Source organism: Hypomesus nipponensis, chromosome 6, assembly GCF_054491055.1.
Source record: "Hypomesus nipponensis isolate SF chromosome 6, ASM5449105v1, whole genome shotgun sequence".
Classification (NCBI taxonomy): domain Eukaryota; kingdom Metazoa; phylum Chordata; class Actinopteri; order Osmeriformes; family Osmeridae; genus Hypomesus; species Hypomesus nipponensis.
In genome coordinates this window covers 17,842,058-17,866,661 of record NC_140366.1, presented here as the reverse complement: position 1 = coordinate 17,866,661, position 24,604 = coordinate 17,842,058, and the positions used below count along the sequence as shown (strand labels likewise).

The window sequence follows — 24,604 nt, the reverse complement described above, 5'->3', positions numbered from 1 at the left end:
TGAAAATGTTTCTCTTCATATTGATCATAGTGCTTCCGTTTGTTTGTTCTATATTTTCAAATAATGAACCGAGAGGCCCGGTGAGGCCCCGGTGTAGCCTTGCCTCGCGGTAAAGGGCTTTTTGTCAGACGGTGTCATGCTCTCTCGTTCCGGCGCGGCTGCGCGCTTCTTATTATTCATGGATCTCTCTCCGTTTGTGGAACAGTCCGGGATCAAACAGGACGATTCGCTACGCCCGACACCCACTGCTGTGTGTGTGTGTGTGTGTGTGTATGTGTGGCTGAGAGTGTGTGTGTGTGTGTGTGTGTGTGTGTGTGTATTAGGCTCTTGCACAGTAATGACAGGATTTGTTAAACAGTAAATTAATGAATAATGAAATATCCAGCACGCGCCTGCCTTGCCCGCGGCACAGCGCCCTGAGCGAGAATTACTCCCGACCGGCTCTCTGTTGTCTGCTTGCTGGATAACCTGTGTTTGTGTGTGTGTGTGTGTGTGTGTGTGTGTGTGCGCGCGTGTGTTTATTTGTGTGTGTCTCGATTAGGATAGGTATTTTTACAGCCCCTTTGCTGAGGGGGTTCCTTAAAGAGGACGACTCATGTCCTGGAAGAAAGAAAGAAAGACATCTTTAAACCTCTAAAATGTTCACACAATAGCCCTAACCAACCACTCTCAATGTATTTGCCCTCTCTCTCTTTTTAAAGACTGTGTATTGGCTAAATAAGCTACTGACCAATCGCCTTCAAGTAAAAGCCCTAACTTGGTTTGATCACTTGAAAAACTTTTTTGTTGTTGTGGCTTTTAGAGCAGAGTGGATTGCGTGATCAGGTAGTTTTCGATTAACCGAAGGCTTTAAGGCCCAACCTATTGCCTAAAACATTATTGTGAACATTGTTGTCATTTTTGCTAGATTTTACCTGGCTATATCTGCAACCTTCAAAAAATACATATACATTTTCAAGCCATGCTCTATAAAAAATATGTTTGGTTTTCATGTAATTTCAATTAAGTAATCTTCATTGATTTAAATATAGGGCTATTGTTAATTGTATTGCACACTTTTTTCTTTTTCTTGGCGCAGGCCTATTCCTTGTTACACAATATCCTGCACCCATAGCATAATTAAAAACTCATCGAAGTACCACATACAGCTTATGGAGACTGTTGATGCTAGCGCAGCGGATTCTGCCCTTTGTTGAGCGGTGTCGCTTGCGGACATGCGGGTGCTGAACTCTGCACCTGCGTCACGAAGCGTTCCACTCCATGGGTCACACTGCGCCCGCGGGCCACTCTCCCGCCATTAGAATACCAGCGCGAGATTCTCTCCGCAGAACCCAGCCCGCGAGGCACGTCTCTATTCCCCTGTGCAAGGGAAGCCTCTATGAAATGACCGCACCACTGGCTTGAAAATACAGCCAATTATCTCTTTGGAATAAGACAATATCCATCACTTCCACTCACTGAAATGGCATGGGTGCATCTGTGAGGATTTTTTAGTACTATATATGTTACCGAATCCATTATAAATATTTCATCTCCAAAGTAAATTTTATGATTAACAAGGCCTTTGCTGGCTTGGCTACATTATTATTGTCATCGTTTTCCGGACTTCTAATATTGCTTTATGTTGTTATTATTATTGGTTGTCTAGAAATATTCAGCTTTTTGTTATTATTAGGTTTATGACTGTTTTACAAATTGTCTTATACTGAAGTAGCCAATAGGCTATAACTCTAAATAGGCCTATAGCCTAGTCTACAGCGTAAAGGTGTATACTGTACGCTACAGTTTAGAATTTCGTTTCACAAAGAAGAGTATAGGATATAGATTATAATTTTTGGAATGGAAGAATATTAGGCTAGATGGGAATGATATATAGGTTGTCAACGGGAAATACATGTCAACATTTTGGATTCACTAGCTCTCAGAAAGCAATTTCGAACTTTTTTTCCACCCTGTCCTTTCGATTATAACCTACCAATTTCGTTGGTATTGTATAAAATGAATACATCTAAAATAAATACCAAGTAGCTAAATGCTTACGTAATTTACCCTTCACGTTCGAATCACGTGATCGTGTCTGATTGGCTGTGTGAACTTACAGGGTCGAAAGTGGTCTGACTGGAAGGCCTAACTGCTCTATTACAGTATCACATCGTTTTAAATCCGTTGCGAAAAATGTGTTTCTGTGAATAGCCCGCTTAACTAAACAGTCTCTCCAGTACACCCGAATGTAAGCAGTTGACTGATGATCATCAGGGACAACCTGAGTGCACATCAATTCAGACCTATTCCAGCTAGAACCGGATCATTTTTCTGATCAGAGGGCATAGACTACAGACACGCGCCTATTGTAAAACACATGGTTTATTATCAATGTGATAGAAATTAAATCACTGGACAAGAAGCATGTCTACCCATCATCACCACCATGACAACAGCTCTATAGAACAGAAACACACGATGCATCCGATCTCCCCGCGGCTCAGCGCGCACACGCACAAAGGTCAAATCACAGATAAATAGGCCTACTCCGAACGGCACGCGCACCTATTTACAACCTTCCATTAAATTAACATAAATAAATATGTACACACATTAATGAGAACATCCCTCTTCATACTCAAGTACAACAAACAGACCTGCCTCTTAGATACCACCCACAACTTTATCCATCTCTTAACTCTCTCTCTCCCTCTCTCTCTTACTCTTACTCTGTCTCTCTCTCTCTCTCTTTCACACACAACCTTCTGTCTCTCTCACACAGAGTTGTGGGGCTGCTGCTGATGCAGCTCAGTCTGACAGAGTGCAGGCAGGGGTGGGGGGGGTGGGGGCAAAATGGACGTAACACAGTCCCAGTATGTCCTCAGGGGAATGAAAAGAATGTAACACAGATGAAAAATCCCTCTGTGCTCTCTGACAGTGGCCCATAGGCAGCTCTCTCCTCCTCCTCCTCCTTCTCCTCTTCCTCCTCCTTCTCCTCTTCCTCCTCCTGTTCCTTTTCCCAGCCCTGTGTGTGATAGGTCATTCTCTCTGCAGTAAAGCTGGAATGGCGGTGTGTTGGGACCATCGGCCTGTCAGTCTCCCAGAATCTCCGCGTTCATTTCCGATGCTTCTCCTCTTTCTCTCCGGCCTTGTTGCCAGGCTCAGAGTGTCGGTTGCCAGGGGGGTTGTTGAGGAACATCTTGTCGAGTCCTTTGAGCGCCTCAGTGAGGTAGTTCTGGAGTGTGGTGAGCGCAGCACAGATGGCGGGCGAGCCGAAGCCATGTGTGATGAAGGAGAAGTGGGACAGGCAGCTCTGGATGCCGGGTTCCAGGATGGGACTGGGCCGTGAGTTCCCCAGGGGAGTCCTGTCCTGGGCCAGCAGGTCTGTGAACTCCTTACACAGCTGTCTGGAAAACACCGTCAACACAGGGTCAGCACAGCGTCTGCACAATGTCCCTACAACATCTCACAACATCACCAACATCTTCCTAACTCAACACAGATCTGTGCTCGGAAAACACATCGCAGCCTGTTTGGCTGTCTGCGAAACAAAGAAAAAAATCACTGTAGTGTAATACTATCAATAGCATAGAAGTATTAATTCACAAGGAACAGCGGAACATCAATTACCCTTGTAGTCCTTGTAAAGTTGTCTTGTGCGTGACGAGACAAGACAACAAAACTCTCATTGCATTTTTATATGATTAAGACTACTGAAAGAATTATATGATCCCTCTATATTTCTTTCTCCCACAGGCACACACACACACACACGTACACACACACACACACACACACATACACACACACACATACACACACACATGCTTCCCCTCTGTGGCCTGAGGCCTGGGCTGCAGCTCATGAGTGACAGACCAGCGAGAGCTCAGCTGGGGTAGGAGAGGGGGTAGGAGAGGGGGACAGGTTGACCCCAGGCTACACTATAGGGTACAACTGTTTTTTTTTGTGTACATGAAACGTCCCTGTTCTAAATAATACATTTCAAAGAAGCAGTGCAAACCTATGGGATCATGTTTGAAACTGAACTTGAAATCCTAGCTACACACACAAACACACTCACACACACACACACACACACACACACACACACACATACACAAACACTTCCTGCTGATTTAGGATTGTTGTTGCACAGAATCATGTGAAGCCTATGCACACAGCAATGTATATTTAATCAAATGTCCATAGCTTAGAAAGTTATGGAATAAAGATTGTCAATTAATTTAAGCCTGTTCAATTTGAAATTACTCTCTGAACTGAGATGGATTTTGCATGGACTGCATCTTCTGTTTGTTTGTTTTTAACCTAGGATATTTCATAATTTTTTTTATTCGAGTGTGTTCGACTCACTTCGTAGCCAGAAGCATGTTTTTTCGCGCATGCAGCTCGCTGGGGTCTGCGTGCTGCCGATTGAGGTACTCGCTCACTGCTTTGGTGGGGAACTCTGTCTCGCAGATGTAGCCGAAGTCGCGCGCCAAGTGTACCGCTTCTCCTAGGAACAAAAAGTCAAACGACAAAATGAGTGTTCGTTATTTAATATAACATATTATCAGATTGTGGTGTTCAACTCATGAACCATTTAATTACTGTAAATAAACCATACAACTGTTTATTCTTAAGGAGGCCAAATTCACTCAAATGGATTAAAAACAGCCTAAGTGATCAAATTAAATGTAGGCCGATGGGAACAATACTTTGCAACTCTGGATCCAGAAAATGATGGCTTGTTGGGGGTGGTATCTATTTTGCACTCTTTTCCGTTTGGTCTAGCAACAGGCACAACAATGGAAAGATAGACATTGTAAAAAATACAAAAATGTACCTTCTACAAGTGATGTTAGTAATGTGACATTCGCCGCCTTGCGTCTCCCTGCGGGTAAATTTAATCCAATCTTCTCCAGTTTTTCTCTCAGGGATCTTCCGCCGTTTTTAGACTTGGCTCTACAAACAAAAGGAGTGATTATTGATGGGCATCTTTTTACATGGGACTTCCATTTTTACTTTGCCTAATTTTGTCTTGAGCGATTTCTGTTTCCCCAATACATTTGAATGGCTAGCCTATATGTGTTAAGATGACAACCATCCTATCCCTTTAGTTGCAGGGTTGTGCCCTGCCGTCCATTAGATTTGTTATCACCCACCAGATCATCCACGATCAGAGAAATGCCTACAGTGTGCGTGTGGTGCGTGCGAGCACGCGCGCCTACCTTCGTAGCACGCCTCCCAGCAGAGAGGCGTTGAGGCACTCGGGCGGAGAGAGTCTCCTCTGAACCTCTCCCACCGTCACCTTGTACTTGGAAGTGGAGCTGAGGAGAGAGAGTCGTCCCGGTACAGAACAGAACACCTCGTTGATGTTAACGGAGATCCCTCCGATCAGCCCATCCTTGCCCAGCATCAGCGAGCCAATATTCTTGTGTGGCATTGGAACTAAACGAGAGAGAGGTTAAAATGGCAGATTTGTGTTATTAGCATGCGTGCGGCCCTGTGCGCTCTCTTAATTGCATGCGTGAGTGGTTAGACCTCTTGGCAATGTAGGGCCAACTCAACAGATCACATAAAAAAAAGACCAATTATTTAACATTTCCAGAATCTGTTGTGGCAAGAGACTAAATGGTAGGCTACAGCATCTTTTAAAAATATATAAAACCATGTTAGGGTATAATCCTGTCCGGGCGCACTGGGGCGCGAGAGGCCTAATGATGCGCCTACGAGATGGGCATTTTGGAGGCTTCTGTTATTTAATGTCGCGCGACATTCTCATTATGACTTCATCGATTGTTGATTGACTTGCACTTTCAAATCGCATTAACCACCTCCCGCCTTTTCCACGGCCGGTTATTCCCACCACAAGGAGCTTCGCCCGATTCGTTTTAATGCTTGCGCTAATGGCTAAGCAGCGTACGGGGCAGTGCGAGGGTTTGATGGCTCCACGGGGGATAATACCGCAGATTAGCTCTAAACGAGCTCACGAGATCTCAATGAGCAGTGCCATTTATTACATCAACGGCTTAAATGCCCCGCGGGGCTCTCACTACTCACATCCGGTAACTAAATCTCCACACACATCATCAGAAAGGGAGGAGCAACAGCTGTCCCTCTTCGAGAGTAAGTGAGTTGAGTGACAAGATTCAGGACTTTATACCGACAGGTTTTTCCCAACAGTCTGTCGGATTTGGTGTGACTTTCCTCACTTACAGCAAATCTCACCAAGATGTCAGGACCACTGCACCCATGTACAGTACTGATGACAGACTGAGACTGTTTTGTTCTAAATGGGAGATAGATATGGTTTACATTCGTTTGTGGGTACTCTTTGGCTTATTTTGAAGCAAGGTTAACTTTAAAAAAAAAAAAAACACGGAGCTCAGCCAAGGCCTTTAAAAAAGCATCACAATGTAATTGTCCACCAATGCCCACGACCAAATAGACACACGTATCCTTGAAACTCAATCCACTAAATGTGTCTATTACACAACTCGATGCACTATTCCAAATAGTATGTGTTTGTGTGTGTGTGTATGTGTGTGTGTGGTATCGGGCCAATACAGTAAATGTAGGCCTACCTTTTTTAATGACAGACTGATCCAAAATGTTCATCCCATTGTTGTCTTCCATTGCCTGTAAATAAACATTGTGTTAAAGATGAAACTGACACCAACACTTAAAAATGAATGGAATTCTCAGTTGTGTTGTGTGTTGTGCAGTCATTGATAATTTCATTGGGGAGGGGGGAGGCAGGTACAGTGATTAGCCAGATGCTATGATCATTTAATTTGGCCTTCATGGTTGTCCAAACATTCATGTTGTTCATGTATGTCAAGCCACTCAGAAATGATCTGAGATCAACAACTTTATGAATTTGTAAGATTTAAGTTGTGTTCATTTTTCTTGCTACAAACCTGTCTCCATATGCCTGAAACTGTGACCCTTTACATTATATGACATAAACACTCTTGGGTTTATATTTATATTCACTTACAGGCTCCATCTTTGAGTACGCTCAGGGCTATTTAGAAGAGACTCGTATAGCATATCCAGGGCTTCTAGCTCCTACTTGCAGCCTTACAGCAAAGCTGCGCCTTATTAATATTACTTGGATATAGTTCAAAGGTTTGCCTTACAACTTGTCCATAGGGGAAATAAGAGGTCCACAGAATATAACATGTTATATGTTAATAAAAATGTTACATTATTTCCTAGTCTTACATCAAAGCATACCAACATTTTAATAAAAAAAATATATCTAGGAACTAAAAATGTATTACAAAAATGTGTGAACATGTTGTGTGCTGTTGAGATTAGAACCTTTTGGTGAAAATATATGAATAAAGTATTTAACAGTCACAGCACGAGACACCATCTTAGAAAATACTCAATCATGTTTAACGTGAGGTATGGATAAAGACATCTCCATTAGAATAATAATACAAAAATGAATACCAATTCTATGAATGGTACTACTACTCACAAAAATATTAACAATAATAATTGTAATTTCAAGACGTCTATTAGGCTATAATTATATGTATTTAAGATTGATAATATCATTTATTATGGTTTTATTATGAGGCTATCATCACTGATTACTGTGCGTGGGAACTAGGCCTATATAGTGTAAAACCATATATCTTTAAATGTACAAGTGATCATTTAGTATTAAATTTATATCAAAATCCATTCATAATACAGATAGCATTCAGTGTAATTGTACACCGATTTTGGGTAAACAAATTTAGCTGGGAGATCTGTGGGCTAACACGAAAGTTTAATGCGTGTTTTTCTATATTTCAATGGTGTGCGCCTTCGACACAGATTCACCATGACCACAATACTGTATATATTTTTTGAAAAAATCTGCTTTATAGGCACGTTGATTAAACGTACAAGGTCAATCTCTTTCATTGCAATTTAATTTAAACTTGGGTAGCCTATAGTTTACTGAAAGGTCAGAATATTCTGCGGAGTGCAAGGGTGGATGACCTTAGCCAACCAGTGGGCCTTTTTTCTTTAAATTGTACAGAGCACCTCCGACCCGACACTGACCTGCGAGTCATCCATCCCGTGCAGTCCATGCAGAAGTCCATCGCCCATACTCGCTTCCAGCCCCGGATGCGCGGAGTGGAGCAGCACGTCAGGTCGGCGCACATTCCCGTAGTCCCTCCGCGGGTCTAGACCGGAAAGCTGCGGGAGCGAGGCCCGAGGTTGCGCGAGTAAAGACCCACTCTCCATTCGGTCCCCACTCGTGTCCTGCCTCTGCCGCGCGCCCCAGGCGCCCTGCTGGGTCTGGTGCAGGGAGTTCAGGGCATACGGATCACTAACGTGGGAGTAGGGGTCCTGGCTCTGGTAGTGCGCGAGAGGTTGATACGGTGGTGGGAAGTACGGAGGCTGGAAGTCCGAAGATGGTGCGTGGGACAGCGGTGGCGCACTGGAATATGGTCCCCCGTGCGACACCGATCCCAGCTGGGACAGGCGCGAGCTGTGGCTCGGCACCCCGTCATGCCGGTCCTTATGCGGAAATGGAAAAAAGAAAAGCAAACAGATTAGTGAATAAAATAGATGATGTTTTGAACAACATCATCAACTGTATCTAATCTGTGTCCAAATAAAGAAGACTGAAACGAAACAAAATGCAACATTGTGATTAGGCTATTCATACATCTACAAGTATTTAATTTGATTATAGTGTTTTGATGATTAGCTCTTAACCCCTCTTTATGGATTTCGTATTCATAATAATTTGCAGAAAAAACTTTTTTGAACAAATGTTTAGGCCTAAACTCACATCTATAATATGAGATAGAAATCGTAACAAAAATAGATTCAAAATACACATATATTAACTATAGCATTTATTTTTCTCAAACTGCAGGCAATTGTTAGCATTGTCAATTTGCTGACAATATCCGCAATCCAATGGACGAATTTACAAAAAGTTCCTTCACACTAAGACTCACCGCGGAGTAAGAATGCACTAACATCTGCAGCGTCTGTTCGTGCTACAACGGGGCCCGTTTAGAAAGAAGCAGGATGAGAATCAGCAGAAGAGAGATGCCAATATGAGTCCTCTGCCGCGCGGGCACACAGGCTACAATCACACACACAACGAGGTTTATTCCGGTTAAAATATCAGGATTTGTCTCGAGCTCCAGGGGACGCCTCTTCAGTTGGATAGCTGTGTGGGTCTGCGTGTGCGTGCACTGCTCCTTCCACTACCCCGCGCGCGGTAATTGTTATTCATGACTGCGAGTTACAAGAATATTAACGCGTAAGCAGGGGACTGGCGACACATGGAGCGTGAAACTCTCGCGCACCCGTGAGTGACGTTTCATTCCGTGGAGATGCCAGACAACGCTTGCGAAAGAAGAGGACCTTTTCTTAAACTTAACAGAGAGAACGTAAGCAGGTGCCAAACCCATGAGCAATAGTCACAACTGTCCATTTGGGCGCGTGCGCGCCTCTTTGTTAGCCTACGCCAAGCAATCTGCATCAGAACAATCAGGCCCCCGCTGCCAAAAGACCATAGTCGTTAGAGTAGTCTATTCATTGAGCAAACTCTTCCATCCGTTTTTAGCCAAAGCCATGAGCTTCCCCAATGTTCTACAGCATGCCAACAAAACCCCTGTCTGAACATTTTCTTTTTGTTCCCCAAGTAGCCTATACTCTTAACTTTAACTGGGCTCAACCTGAAACTTATTTAGCTCTTTATGATTTAACAGAAATATGTTTACCGTAACCCAGGCCAAACCTGGTTTCCAAGCATTTTATATGTATATTTTAAATAGGCTCCTCTCGTCATATACGCACTGACTGCACCTGCTACACAGAGAGCACACTTGGGGAGCGGGTCGAAGAGTAAGGGGCTCGGGCCACCGAGGTTACCGGGGAGGGGACCGATAAAACATTGTTTTAATTGTATTCTGGGAGAATTCCCGCAGACCGGGACGCAATGCTGTCTGGCCTCTTGCGCTGTGAGAGAAAAAACATGTGCCGTACAAGACAGCGGCTTCCAACCGAGCTGAACGAAAGGCCTCACGAGCTGTTCATTCTCCCACATGCGCAAGACGCTCAAGTCTTTGTACTCGAGACCATTCAGCAGAAACTGAGGCATCATTTCACCCTCGCGCGTGGCACTTTCCTTTCTCTTTCTGTATGACTTTGTTTTGTTTTGGGACTAAAGCCAAATGATTTACATACAGATTCTCCATGCACGTTTTTTCCCTTTTTTCTGCTGCGTCTCAGCAGACATCTGTACATCTGGATCTTTTTCTGGAAAAGCCTATTTCTCAAGAAATGTATATAGGCAACGGACATTTTCTAGAGATAGTTCCCAAGGCTACATTTTTTATGTTAATAATTTGTTTTATGTACATTAGCAATAGAAATAGATATCAAAATGTCATATCATACTACCAAATAAACGAAATTTATATATAGGGTCTATACCTATGAAATCAGAATAGGCCTACTCTACATTTCAACCGAAAATTAAAAAAAGCTTTGAATTATGAACGAAATATTTTACGATGGTTAAGAATATCATTATCTCTCTCGGTATTCTGAATGTGATACAATACCTCTCGTGTCAGTTCTCTAAAAGCATGTTTAATGACATGACATATTGTGGGGAAGAAGATATTGAAGTTTTCGATCTGAGATAATTTATTTTCTCTCCATTATCCATTTATGTCCAAAAATCCATGCACCCCAACTTCCAAATAATCGAAGATAGTTTTCCTCAGAACTCAGTACACTTATCTCGAACATAGTAAAACACGGTTATTTTCATTAGATAAAAAAATTAACTCATTGACGTTACCTCGTAAATATCTTCATACTTGACATTCTCAACTAGCTTCCACAGCATGGTCGCGCGCTGGTGTCTGTAAACCAAATGCAGCCAAGTGAGGAGTGGATGTCTCAACTCTCTCCCTCTCACCCTCTCTCTCTCTCTCTCTCTCTCTCTCTCTCTCTCTCTCTCTCTCTCTCTCTCTCTCTCTCTCTCCTTCTCTCCCTCTCTCTCTCCCCCGCCCTCTGTTGGGCAAACCGAGTGAATGGGGACTCCCTGAAAGAAGTGTCTTGTAATATCATCGGTCTGTACCTGGCGGTAGTGAACTTAATGGCTTGTCAGGGTATGAAGAACTGGGCAGGTCAAAGATTAAGAACGACGACAACCTAAAAGTCAATAAAGAGGCCCATTGGCACGCATTCACTCATATCAGAGATGATGACCATCGATTAAATACTACATGTGAATTTAGCACATCGTGCAGTCCAAAACTAAAGCATTTTGCTTTTTGTTAAGAATGAGAGCGGCAGTTTACTTGGGAACTTTTTCACGTCTACTCTGAATTCACAGATGTGTCCGGGTGAGGAAGGGGAGGGGGCATACATGAATGGGATCTGTAGAAATATTTTGCTAAATTTGTGGTACTAGATGTTTTATAGTTGTCCAGGTGGGAGATATGGAACTATAATGTTTCCCTATATCTCTAGGGAAAGAGATCCCACAGTTTACCAATAAAAACTCCTCAAGAAAGAAAGACAAATTCCATCGCAACCATAGTTGTAGGATTCATGGTTGAGGTGAAGTGTGTGTCAACTGCCCCTCCTGCTGGCAAAAACAGAGAGGTGCAGTCCTTGGGTTCACAAGGATACGAACGGAAATTGTGACTCGTGTTGTGGCAAACAATGCCAAAAATATATGAGAATAATAATGATAACAATAACAATAAATAACAAATACATTTATTGTTTCTCTTTAACTATTCACAATAACCTACCAACACATTGTGTTCCGGTGAAAGTGTGTGTGAGAAACACAAAAACAAGAGTGTGTAAAATATATTTGTGTGTGTGAGTGCATTCTCCATTGCGTGTGATGTGTGCTTGGATGTGTGTGTGTTTGTCTGCTTGCTTGCGTATGAGAGTTCTCTGCCACGGTTGCCATGGTTAAACTTCTTTGATGTTTGGTGGAAAAGCCACTGAGGATATCAGACATGAATGTTTAACATTCACGGCTGTTCTCAGGCTGCACTGCCCCACTGCCAAGGACTAACCCCTCTCTCTCTCTCTCTCTCTCTCTCTCTCTCTCTCTCTCTCTCTCTCTCTCTCTCTCTCTCTCTCTCTCTCTCTCTCTCTCTCTCTCTCTCTCTCTCTCTCTCTCTCTCTCTCTCCTCTCTCTATCTCTCTCTCTCTTTCTCTCTCTCTTTCTCTCTATTTCTCTCTTTCCCTCCCTCTTTCACACACACACAGACACACACACACACACACACACACGACTGTTAGCAGTGACAGATGTCCTGACAGTCTGTAAGTCTTCAGGCATGATTTTGCCTATTTTCTGCTTGAGGCTTTGACATGAGATGCATCAGCATACATTACATCCACACACAGAAAGAGTCAAGGAAACGTGCACGCCAGGCACACATGTACAGAAAGGTTCAAACATTCTGCTCTGACTACTCATATTTATTGTACTGAACCGGAAACACGAATGTTACTCTTTACCTCTACATACATTACTAACCAACCAATGATTGGTATTATTATAATATAAATTGTTTTTTACTGTGTAACATCTAGGACTTTACACTGACTGAAAACATGACAAATTCAGAGTACTAACGACACACATTGCAACATTTCACACATGATTAATGACACATGCGACAACCTATCACACTAGGGTGTATGGTTTTGTATGTGCTGCCATCCATCGCTTTATTATTTGGTTTCTAGTCATGACGCTTATAAGTCCTTCGTGCTTGCTTTTGTGCTGTTGAAAGTGAACCCCACAGAGACTGTTCAGGATTGTGTTTCTCTTTCTGTCCACTAGGTTGCACTAGAGTACCACTGTAGACCCAGCCATTGTCTGATGAAGCCAACACACACACACAAACACGCACAAACACAGGCTGTTTGACTGAGAGTTTAAGGAAAGCAACAGAATAAATAAAAGGGTGAAGATATGGGTCAAGACAGATATCAATTTGGAATAAATCGGACTGCCTTGGGTACATGCCCTGGGTTTAGGCTATCTCTGTAAAGAGGAGGGTGGAAGTTGTGGGGACGATTTGGTGGCTTAAGATTTGCCAGGAGGAGTGGTTAGGCAGATTTGGGATAGCATGGCGAAGGCCGAACAAGAATATATTTTCAGGTTTTGGCCCTTTTTAAAGTCAGAAGTAACATCTGTGTTTGAGAGATTGGGTCTGTGTGATGTTTTATGTGGAGATTCTCCTCTGGACAGACTGAGAGAGCAGGTGCCAGGGAAGGCTAACTGTTGGTTAGGGTTCCCAGATATAGAAAGAGGTTCTATATACACATATAGAGAGAGAACAGTGAGTGTGTGTGTGTGTGTAATCTTCTCTCGTTTACCTGCCTGTTTTATCAATGTAATGCTCAATGTGATGACATGGAATATGTCTTGTAATATGCTTCATCAATATCTCTGAAGATAATACACTGACTTCTGTTTCTTTATTACATTCACGTTCAGCTTGTGAACCATCCTTGTGTTGTGAGTTTTAGAAACTGTATTTATGACACGATATTGATTCAATTTACATTTCGTTTTGATGAGAGTGTTTAGCATTCCGTCAAATAGAGACCAAGGTCACAACTGATCTATTTGACTGACATTACGGATGTTGATATGACTGTATAACAGACGGGGAAATAGTTTTGATGTATTCCTTGTGTGTGCGTTTGTGTTTCCTTCTTACCTCAGGCTCAGGTTGTACTTTGTGTATAACCCACAGTAAGATATTACACAGTATACACGACAGTGTGTAATGAAATCAGCAAAGGCCTGCACAGGTTGGATATGCAGCTATGCCATCTGTCTTTTCAAACTTCCTTGAACAGCCACCTGAAAATAATCCCATGTTGGAGACATCCATTTGGCTTGTGAGAAGTGTGTTAAAGTAATCTCGTGCACGCACGTATGGTAGCCTCCACCAAGTAATTGTTTAAACTCGGTGCTTTTTCATGTTGAGTGATCATTTTCCACTAAATTGAAATCATCTAAGCCTTTTTTTTTCCCCGTCTTTTATATTTCTTTATTTCAACATAAAATTGCTCCCTCCTGGAGTTCATGATGCTAACTGCCTCTTCGGAAGTTCATGTTGTGTTGTTTCTCTACAGAGGACTGTATGTGTGGTTGAGCCTATGCACGTTTTGTGTTTTTGAAAGTAAACTGTAGTTATTTCTATAGAAAAACCTTTTCACGTTAATGAACAGATTAATTTAACAGATCAAATCAAGCTCATATTTAATGTTGTCATTCAAATCAACTACAGACAAAGTAAATAGAACACATAGCAACTGTCTTTATTGAACACTGGTATTTTACAATGTAAGGATTCAACATATATATAGTTCCAAAGCCTACAAGAAAAGTTAATTAAATATTTATATATATCTTTACAAATGTTTATGAAGGATTCAAAGAGAGCTTGTGTGGGTACACTTGTGGTCCGGGAAGTGTACAAAGATAGACATGCACAAGAAACAGTTACTATGGTAACTTAGATGTCACCTTTACAAAATGGCTGAGTTGGACTCCCACTTCTCTCTCTCTCTCTCTCTCTCTCTCTCTCTCTCTCTCTCTCTCTCTCTCTCTCTCTCTCTCTCTCTCTCTCTCTCTCTCTCTCTCTCTCTCTCTCTCAGAAACCCACAATCACACACACACACTTTACATATATATCAAACCCAGTCAGTAACCCCATCTCACATTCACACCCTCTCCGTCCAAATGGTAAACACACTGGATGCTATGGTAGGCTACTGGTTACATGGCGTATGCCATGATTCGCTGTGTTTCAAGTGCTCTCTCAGAACTGGGCGGGAGGTTGTGTAAACTGTTTGTGTGTGTGTGTGTGTGCGTGCGTGTGTGTGTGTGTGTGTGTCTGTAACCCTCCCCCTTCCATCACTGCTAGCTGATGACCAGCTGGTAATAGTCCTTGTTTACTTCCTGTTGACAGAATAAATAAACCGATGATGTCACTGTGAGCTGGCCTCCGTGTTGATGGGCAGCCCTGCTCTTCTGAACCAGGTAGGCACACACACACACACACGCACACACACGCACGCACACACACACACACAGAGCTCAAAGGCACAGGGGCTACTCTGTCTTTTCAGTTTTTCCATCTTTAGTCTGCGGCTCGGACGTTTTCCGAAGCTGAGTCTTTTCTGAGCTGCTGTTGATCTGGCCACTCTCGGGCCCCGAGGTTTTCCCGTTGGAGTGTTTGTCCAGGTAGTTGAGCATCTCACTCAGAACAGTCTGGAAGGTACTGAGAGCCGCACAGACAGCCGGCGTGCCGAAACCATGGGTGATCAGACTGAGGGGGACAAGACGAGGCTGCTGTTAGTTGCCGTATCACTGCCACTGAAAAAAACGAATCAAGCCAAGTCTGAGTGAATGTCTAATTGGATTATGGGCTGTGTGTGTGTGTGTGTTACCTGAAGTGTGTGAGGTGTCTCTGGATATCCAGGTCAAGGATAGGGGTGGGTCTGGAGGAGCCGAGAGGAGAACGGTCCTGACTCAGCAGGTCCTGAAACTCCTTACAGATTTGCCTGCAGAGTGAAGGAAGGTGTGTCACAAACTATCCAGTGTGTGTGTGTGTGTGTGTGTGTGTGTGTGTGCGTGTGTGCACACATGTACGTACTTGGTAGCCAGAACCATCTTCTTGCGTGCACTGGTTTCTTTAGGTTCACTGTGTTGTCTGGCTAGATGTTCCCCTACCGCCTTGGTGGGAAACTCTGTCTCGCAGGTGTACCCAAAGTCCCTTGCCAGGTGGAGGGCTTCACCTACACACATCCCACACACACGCACAACATACACACAGCAAAAGTGATCAGATGAGACAAAAGCAAGGGGTGATTGCGAGACACATCTTCTCATGAAGAAGTACATTTTACGTAAATAATTTGTCATTAAGCAGACGCTCTTATCCAGAGCGACTTTCAGTAACTACAGGGACATTCCCCCCAAGGCAAGTAGGGTGAAGTGTCTTGCCCAAGGACACAATGTCATGTTTTGGCATGTCCAGGAATCGAACCGGCAACCTTCTGATTACTAGCCCGATTCCCCAACCGCTCAGCTATCTGACTAAGTAGATGTGAGTCTGATCTGTACCTTCCACTAAAGAAGTCAGGAGGGTAACGTTTGCTGCTTTCCTTCGCCCTGCCGGCAGGTTCAGACCCAGACGGTCGAGTTTCTCCCGAAGGCACCTGCCACCATTCTTGGACTTGGCTCTGTGTGGGGAAATACAAATTATAGTAATGTCTTTCGCCATAAAATAATGACATACATATTAGCGATATTAGGGATGTATTTTAAATTTTAAAACCCTGAAAAGGATAAAAGTCATATGGGTAGAGAGTGGAGACCAGCCACATGCTCTATTTTCTCTTCATCAGACAGAGGAACTGATCCCATCCAGCATGTCCTCTCTCTCCCTCTCCCCCTCTCCCCCTCTCCCCCTCTACCCCTCTCCCCCTCTCCCCCTCTCCCCCTCTCCCTCATCAATAATACAGTGCTGGCAGCTCGTGCTTTCCTCTTTTCTCTCTGATCATCGCGTGCGTTGGTCTGGTCTCTCCTCTTGAACTCCCTGGACACCCTAACACATGCATCTAACTCTTCCATGGCCTACATTGTGTGTATAATCTATTTTGTTCAATGAATGAAAAACAGACGCAACCTTCTGCTCTATTACGCTTACCCATTTTTATTTTTAAATGATTTGTTACTCTTTTTTTTTTCGTTTTACCTGCGGAGTATTCCTCCCAGCAGGGAAGCGTTGAGGCACTCTGGAGGTGAGAGTCTCCGCTTCACTTCAGCGATGGTGACCTTGTACTTGGAGGTTGAGCTGAGCAGCGACAAGCGGCCCGGTACCGAACAAAACAGATCGGTAGGGTTCACCACACAAGTCCCACCTGCACACAACAGACGTCAATAACGGTTCAAAACAAATTATGCCAAGAAGGGCTAGTGTCGAGGCCAATTTATTTAATCTGTTCCTTTACAAGTTTGTATTGAACCCAGGCTAAAGGTAGCTTGATAATAGACAAGATAGTCTACAAACATCTACAGATTATTTATGTTCTATGGTTAAAGTAACAGGGGTTATAAGGGGATATAAACACTGTATTAGGCAAAATACACTCATAAGGTAATTAAGGTAATTTCAAGGAATATATAATGTTCCTGAAGTATGGAAACCAAGCAAGTAAAAGACACCCCAGAAAAGATGTCAAGACATGTTTTAATACTGTAATTGTTGTGATGCATTATGTAACACCTGGAACCTTAGTAAAATCAAAGGGTATCAAAATAAAATGGGTATCTTATTGAAGGCTGCTTAATGAAAGCCAATCGGCCAATATGATAAATATAGCATAATTATTCTGTAGATTACCCCAAGTGTCTATAGAGAGGACATCCAAAAGAATATAGCCTACTCCTTTTTTCTTTCTCTGACAGAGACTACATTGGTTCCTTGGTTTTAGTATTTTAGTTTAAGGTGTGTGTACGTGCGTGCAGGCGTGCGTGTGTATGGGGTTTGACCTGCAGAGGCACTAAAGTCCAGCTTCATGTGACAGTTTCCAGGTCGACCTGCCTGTCAGCCTCACGCGCTTTGACAGAGTGTTCGTCTCTGAAAGCTGTGTGTTCACATCATATTAATTCCCTCCCAAAAATGTTTTGATTCAAAGTAGTTTGTATTTTATGTTGCCAAGGGCAATCGAAAAAGAGCTATTGCCGGTAGTGCACTGGAGTGCGCGGGCCCAGAGGCGATAGCGGTATTTAAGCAGCGGAGAGTAGCCTCGGGCGGCGGCGCGAGCGGCGGTGGGATCACACGCGGAATCAAGCGCCTTTTACGAGTTTGCCACGAAAATTAAAGAAAAAGAGACATGGGCCAAATGTCATTCTCCTCCTATTTTAACAACAATGTTTATAGCAGCAGTCACGAGATAGTACAGGCCACACAAACCCACCAATGTCTCAGAGAAGGCGCGCACATGCCAGGGCGCGCGTCTGCGATAAGCTTGATCAGCTCGTGAAAGCTGAGCGGGATACCAGTGATTAAAACACAGACGACTCCTATAAGTAGGATACGCGTTTCTTGAGTGATTTCTTTTGAAAAAGGTTATGTGAATATTCATGCCGCCAAAGCCGCAGTCAGAAAGAACAACATTAATATGATCTCCACTGAATTCGGGCCCGCGCAGAATTAGCATATCAAAGCGGCTGCCCGAGGCGAGAGAAGCTATCGATACGGGAGCGCGAGGTAAAGCAAAGATTATTGGTTGTGATGGTTGGAGCGGCGGAGCTTGCGGCTAAATCCTGCACACCATTAACCGAATGCGATAGCGGAGGGGATTCCCGCGTCAATCCGCGAGAAAGCCCAACATCTAGACAAAGTTGATGAAAAATTAAACCTAAGACACAGTCTGCTTTATGGAAAACGACATATGTGTATAGAGCAAGAATAACGGCTGAATAAAAACCTCTTTGATGGAACAGACAGTGGTCCGGAAAGAACTAGCCAAGTGTGAGAAAATCAGTTCCTTATTGCACGCACCTGAGCTTGTGACAAGCCTGCAACACCAGCAAAGACTCACTTCATAAAGACAGCTCATGCAATGTTATTACACCAGAGTAAAATTATGCCTATGATTCACAATCTTCAAACTTGGATTCCTTACTCTTGCTAACTGGATCGACAGTTATTCCGTTTTAAATAAAATTAATACATTTTAAATTTACCTAGGTTTTTCTAAAGTCTACCCTACCAAAGGTGAAACGCAATAAAATCAAACCAACCGAAAAAGTTTTTGGACTTTTAAATACAAGAAACAACCCCAATGTAATAAAGAAAACATTGGTTCCTTTTGTTAATTGAAAATGGTTCTTGATGTGTTATGTTTATAAAGAAATTTCCCCTCACCCTCCCTGTGTTATTTTAGTACTTAGTAAATTGTTTGTCATGATACTGTTTTGCCTAATGTTTTTACAACTTTGATGATTAGAGTTGTTGTCATTGTTATTAACAAATGAAAAAATATATAATAATAATTAAATCAAGCAGAAGAATATTTGCATTATATTATCGAAATAACTATTATTTCCCAATATCAACACATTTTCAGTATCAGTGTGCTAATAATACCACAATTAAACCAAATACCCCAAATGGTAATATAATAACACAAATTATTATGCTGTTATTATTGGTATTGCTACTTTTAGATGTGGTATTATAGTATTTATGTTCAATAATTATTATTATTAGCCTATTAATACTGTGGTTATGGGAAACGACTGGGATCCACATGAAGACAAATCAGAAATAAAGAAATTGTTGTAGTGCTGTCGTTGAAATAATTTGTCCTACAACCCATAGCTCTATTTAGTTGGTTTGCATGCGCATGCAGGCCTAAAGTAACCTTTACATTCACGCTTCCCATTGATGATACAACCTGTAGAAAACCAATAATGCACTCATCTGTATATAGGCTATTGCAGTTTTTGGACGCTAGGATGTCATTACAACAGCCATTATCTTATATAAACTTTTGTTCATTAATACAAACACACATTTCACATGCATTTTAAATTATTTTTGATAGTTGTTTCGTTACTCTTTAAATGTTTCATAAACCTGACGTTTATGGCACGTCAAATGAGAAAATGTTTGAACAGTTTTACACGAAAATCGAATGTTCTCATATTATTAAACTGTGCAGAGTTGTAACATTTTAGGAAATCCGTGGGTACTTATATACTTACTTATGAATTTTTGGCGTGTGTTTTTGTACCCCTTGATCTGAGGTGTCCATATTTTATATTTCGGGTGTGTCTCAGGCAAACAGTAATAGGTAACAGGTCTTACCTCTCCGGATGACGCCCCCTTGGCCGTTGAGCACGAGCCCGCACTGCGCCTCCACGGAGCCCTGAGGAGCATAATTCCAACCGTTACCAGAGTCTGATCAAGCAAGACAAAATAAACAATATTACTACCAAGCATGCTATAGCCCCAATACAGACTTACTCAGCCCATTCACAATCCCATTGTCGAACAGGTTTGACGAACACATACGGTAAATTGCACGTGTTTGAAGTCCACAACACCAACCTGTTGTAGACTAAATGTATATGAGTGGACATAACCACAGATTTCTGGAACCTGTTACCCGCAGCCTATTTTCCTGCAGACGCCTGCGTGCAGGGTCTTTTATCAAAGATGTAATCAAGACAGAGAAACACGAGCTTTTATTCAGAAAACAGTTAATCCCTCGTGTGAGCCTTGAGGCGGCTGCAGCTCAACCTGGCCTGCGAGCGCAGAACCCTGATTAAAATAAAACACACTCGCGCCACACAGAAGAGGCCTTGTAGGTCTTTTTAACAAACTCCTGCTCTATTTTTCTTTTCATTCCGCAGCTAAAGTGATTATAAAATCAATATACAAAATGCAGAAGTCTTGCATGAATTAGCTTGCTGACGGGCGAAAGGTGTGGCAGGTCCTTTGTTAAGCATGAAAATCTCTTTAGGCACTCAAAGATGCGACTGTGTGCACGAGACTGGGCACATCTGTTCTACCCGCTCAGCCTTTTCGAAGCTCAGGTTCACGTGCCATTCTTTTTATAAAAAAGGTCGAAAAACCATTCTTAAAGTGTGTATGTGTGTGTATGTGTGTGTGTGTGCGTGTGTGCGTGTGTGTGTATAAGATACGTTAGTTTGTGGGGTTTTACCAGGCAGCGAGTCAGTTTTCTTTTAACAAGCATAGCCTAGGTAGGCTAGCCAAAAACATACGAAACCAAAAGTATTTTTTGCATTATTACTAATAATATCATATTCTGATAATCTAAAAGTGTAAAAAGGAATATAGACTAAATAGCAATATATATAAATAACAGAACGCAATGTAGGCTAATAATCCAACACTTAAGGCTTATGCCAACTCGATTATAAAAAGATACATGGGAACAATAGGTCTACCAATCGACAAGCTTATTTCTTAAAATCATTGGATCATTATGGACATTATGGATGTTAAAGGCTTGCCAATAACATCAAAATGCTAGTAAAACTAATAATGTTAGTATTAGGTATTATATAATAATAATAGGCTAGAAATATGAATACTGTTTTACGGCCTGCAATAATAATTAGGCATAAGCGTACATATATAGGTTATTTGGTATAATTAGCCTACAGTAATGACAATGTATTATAATTAATAAATTAACCTGCTATAAGACGTGGATCAGGTATTACGCTGATCATGAAGCGAAAGAGTGTGGAAATATTGCAAGTGTAAGTCTGTAGGCCTATTAAACACTATAAAAGGTTGAGAAATGGTCTAATATGACTAAAATATATGTTGGTATCTTAACCGTGTTTAACTGGAGCCGCCACAGCTCAGATGTCGCTGCATAAATAACCAGTTGATTGACATTAAGTCGGTAATTGGATAAACTACGGTGCTTTACGGCGCTCGAGCGGGCCATTGTGCCTCGAACCCCGATCCGTTAATCCACCCTTTACAGGAGAAAAGAGAACCAGCGGCTTTTCTATGCCTCAACAGCCGGACACACACACACACACTCACACACATACACACACACACATACACGTACAGAATAATTTTCATTTCTTTACATCGAAAAGAATATGTAAAATGTAGGTCACGTGCACTTTCAGAAAAATAAAGCGTGGACTGCACAATAGAATAGTGGACTATTGGTCTATGCCTTGCAGTCGATTAATTCTTTGAATCAGACTTGCCTTTCAGATTTTCGAGGTTGCATGGGCCTAACTCTTCGTGCCCACATTTATCGAATTAGGCTTTGGCCTGCACCTTGTTTTTAACCTCAAAATGAAATATTATTATCCTATTTAATAATTTCACAAAATATGCCTGGATTTACAATGCACCAAGTGAAGGAGCCCTGCTGTCTTGGAAATGTAACAAACTGTCTGGTGCTGGATGGCTGAAGGGGTTGTTGAGCCGTACTCATTTTAATGGGATGTTGTGGACTTGAGTTTAAAGGGCTACGTCTGGGGGTGTACTATGACGATAGTTTTCGTCTGCAGGCGTGGGTCGGAAAAGGTTGATATTAAGAGGAGAACACGGGTACCTGAAGGTCGTCGGCTCCGGGTGGCTGCAGGCCGAGGCCAGCTCCGGGCAGCAGCCTTTGGTCGGGGTGCATGCCATACTGAGAGCCGTGTGACGTCATCAGAGACAGGTCATGACGGCGGTAAGCGTCAAGGCAGCCCAGTTCGCGTCGCTGCTCGTCCAAGCAAGAGGACTTAAGCGCGCGGGCGTTGTGCAGGTTGATGAAGTCAGCCGGCTCCCCGTGCGCGTGGTGTATCTGTTGGTAATACTGGCCCGAGTGTAGCGAGTTGAGGCTGTATGCGTCGGGCGCCACGGCGGGGTGGGAGTGCTGAAACTCGTAGTGAAAGGACTGGTGGTGTAAAGGGGTGTACTGGTGGTTGGTAGAGAAGTAGGGGGAAGCAAACTCTGTCCCTGTAGCCGGGTATGTCAGCGGGGAGGAGGAGGAATAAGCGACCGAGGAGTTAGCTACGGATTCCAGACAGCCCAGCTGCATCAGACGGTAGCTGTTTGATCCGTCGTGACGTATCTATGAGGAATAAAGGGAGAAAAATATGAGCGATGTCATTTAGCATGCCTCTCAGTCGTGCGCTCTGCTTTTAACGCATGCTGCCTCCCAAACATATTCAAACACAACCCCAAACACAACTCAAACACGCTCACAGTCAAAGTGTTTTCTTAAAAAAAAAAAAAGAAAAAAAAAAAACACCTGAAGGAGATGTCATTCCACAAGCCCGGGAGGGGAAAGCACGGCAGCTCAAGTCCTCGGTGTTTTTGGCATGCCTGTCATTCGTTGTGCTGCATTTTCAAGAGCGTGCTTATATATTATTATTACCGAGCTGCTGGCAAATTTACTGTCCCAGCTCTGAGCGCGGTGGATGGCAGGTAAAAAGTGTGAGACACCGGGGTGTTCCGCCCTAAATGTTCTAATCACACCGTTACCGGTTACACACGAGCCTGATTTGCCTCCCCTCTCTAATAAAAAAGCACCGTTTTACCGGCAGCTATAGTAAGACTCACGAGCAGTCCTCTCCCCACTCGTTTTCTGACACACACACACACACCGAAGAGCCCTTCTGGCGACAGATGTCATAACGAATTTTACTCTTTCTTTATTTCATCTAACAATTTGAATTACATATAAGGGTTGCACAATTTGAGAATTAAACGAATGTAAATAAATACCTCAGCGTCATGGACCAGACCGGGGAAGGTTGCTGACATGGTGCTTCTCCGGTAAACCGGCTTCCCTTGCGATCGAATAAATGCGTTAAAATCCCAAAATCGAAAGAAATGAAAAAGTCCCTGTGCGGAGCAGCAGAAAGCTGGTGGAACGCGAGCGTCTCCCCTCTGCACGGACGCGGCTGGCGCGCGGATTTTGTACTTGCAGGGTATTTCTCGGCTGATGTCGTAGGTCCCTTGGTAATATAGAAGTTTTGAAAATTAAGCATCAGCATTGAGGAATGGGAGGACAATAGACGGAGCTGAGCATCCCAAGAGACAAGGAATAAATATTGTATCTTCGCTTAATAAGGAACCGAGCGCTCTTTCAACATTTTCTATGGTTTTTGTGGACATTTTCTTTTTAACCGTGTGTATTTTCAGAGGGGGTTGTGGTTTCTTCGTTTTATTGTCCCTGCTTAAATCAATTTCAAAAACATTTTTGGGATTTCCAACGAAAATGTAAGTTTATTTTGAAAACGTATTCGATGTAGATCTTGTCGTCAAATTTAGATGATTTTTTTTTCCTGTGTTTAGACTTGACATTCTTTATGAGGGCAATTTCAGATTTGAAACGGAACATTATTCTTTGGCCCTTTGCTGCTTGTCTTGCATGTTCGAGTGGGTTTTAACCCTTATTACGCGTTTCCTATTACAAACATTGACTATTGATAATGTATGTGTATGATGTCAGATCTGTTTTGAATTTATATGGGCTATAAAATACGCTTGTATTTTTTTCACACAATTATTATGTGAATTGGAAATGTAGACCAAGAAGGTTTTTTTTCGAAAATGAAGTGTCACAATTTATATCACATATGTGCCTCTTTCAGGTAGGGTATGTTAATTGCATTGCAAACAAGTAAAAATCTATTTAATTATATTTACTTTTCATAGCCTTTTAGTGCAAGTGTTTGGGCTATTTGAAGAATTAAGTGTTCTACCACTCGCCGGTGTTCTGCCACACGCTAGTGCATCAAGGCTAGGTTGCAGCTCGTGATGGAGCCTGTTCTTTGTCGGTTTTGCTAAGCCGGTACTCACGCGCCAATGGGAAGTGTCACCGGCAGTGTTGCCTTTGTGAAGACCGACAGAGGCACGAGACCTAACTGCATTGTGTGAGTGGCGGGGAGTGCACGGAGGTCAGCTCGCCCTCGGTTAAAACGGGTAGACCCACAGCCTCGTGAACTGAGCTCCCGCACTCACCTGAGCGCACAACCTCAGGGTGGTCTAGCCCAGTCAGGAGCTGGATAACGGGCCCT

At 42.8% G+C, this 24,604-nt stretch overlaps 2 protein-coding genes across 3 annotated transcripts; both read right to left on the bottom strand.

Moving 5' to 3' along the window:
- Positions 1-2,989: 2,989 nt before the first annotated feature.
- On the bottom strand, positions 2,990-10,867 carry tfap2b (transcription factor AP-2 beta). 2 transcript variants are annotated; one of them, XM_084699910.1, is made up of 7 exons: positions 10,820-10,867; positions 8,047-8,508; positions 6,567-6,621; positions 5,211-5,430; positions 4,826-4,944; positions 4,354-4,495; positions 2,990-3,389 (listed from the first exon to the last, which is right to left on the bottom strand). In XM_084699910.1, the coding sequence occupies exons 1-7, from the start codon at positions 10,865-10,867 to the stop codon at positions 3,098-3,100; spliced, it is 1,338 nt and encodes a 445-aa protein (XP_084556036.1). In that variant the 3' UTR covers positions 2,990-3,097. The 2 variants fall into 2 exon arrangements, with proteins under 2 accessions (XP_084556036.1, XP_084556037.1); XM_084699911.1 differs by lacking the exon at positions 10,820-10,867 and adding an exon at positions 8,958-8,981.
- A 3,985-nt stretch (positions 10,868-14,852) lies between these two features.
- Positions 14,853-23,345, bottom strand: tfap2d (transcription factor AP-2 delta (activating enhancer binding protein 2 delta)). The gene is made up of 8 exons (XM_084700376.1): positions 23,307-23,345; positions 22,147-22,650; positions 19,899-19,959; positions 16,776-16,941; positions 16,142-16,260; positions 15,672-15,813; positions 15,466-15,579; positions 14,853-15,344 (listed from the first exon to the last, which is right to left on the bottom strand). Exons 1-8 carry the CDS (start codon positions 23,343-23,345, stop codon positions 15,128-15,130), a joined length of 1,362 nt encoding a protein of 453 aa, XP_084556502.1. The 3' UTR covers positions 14,853-15,127.
- Between the last annotated feature and the right edge of the window lie 1,259 nt (positions 23,346-24,604).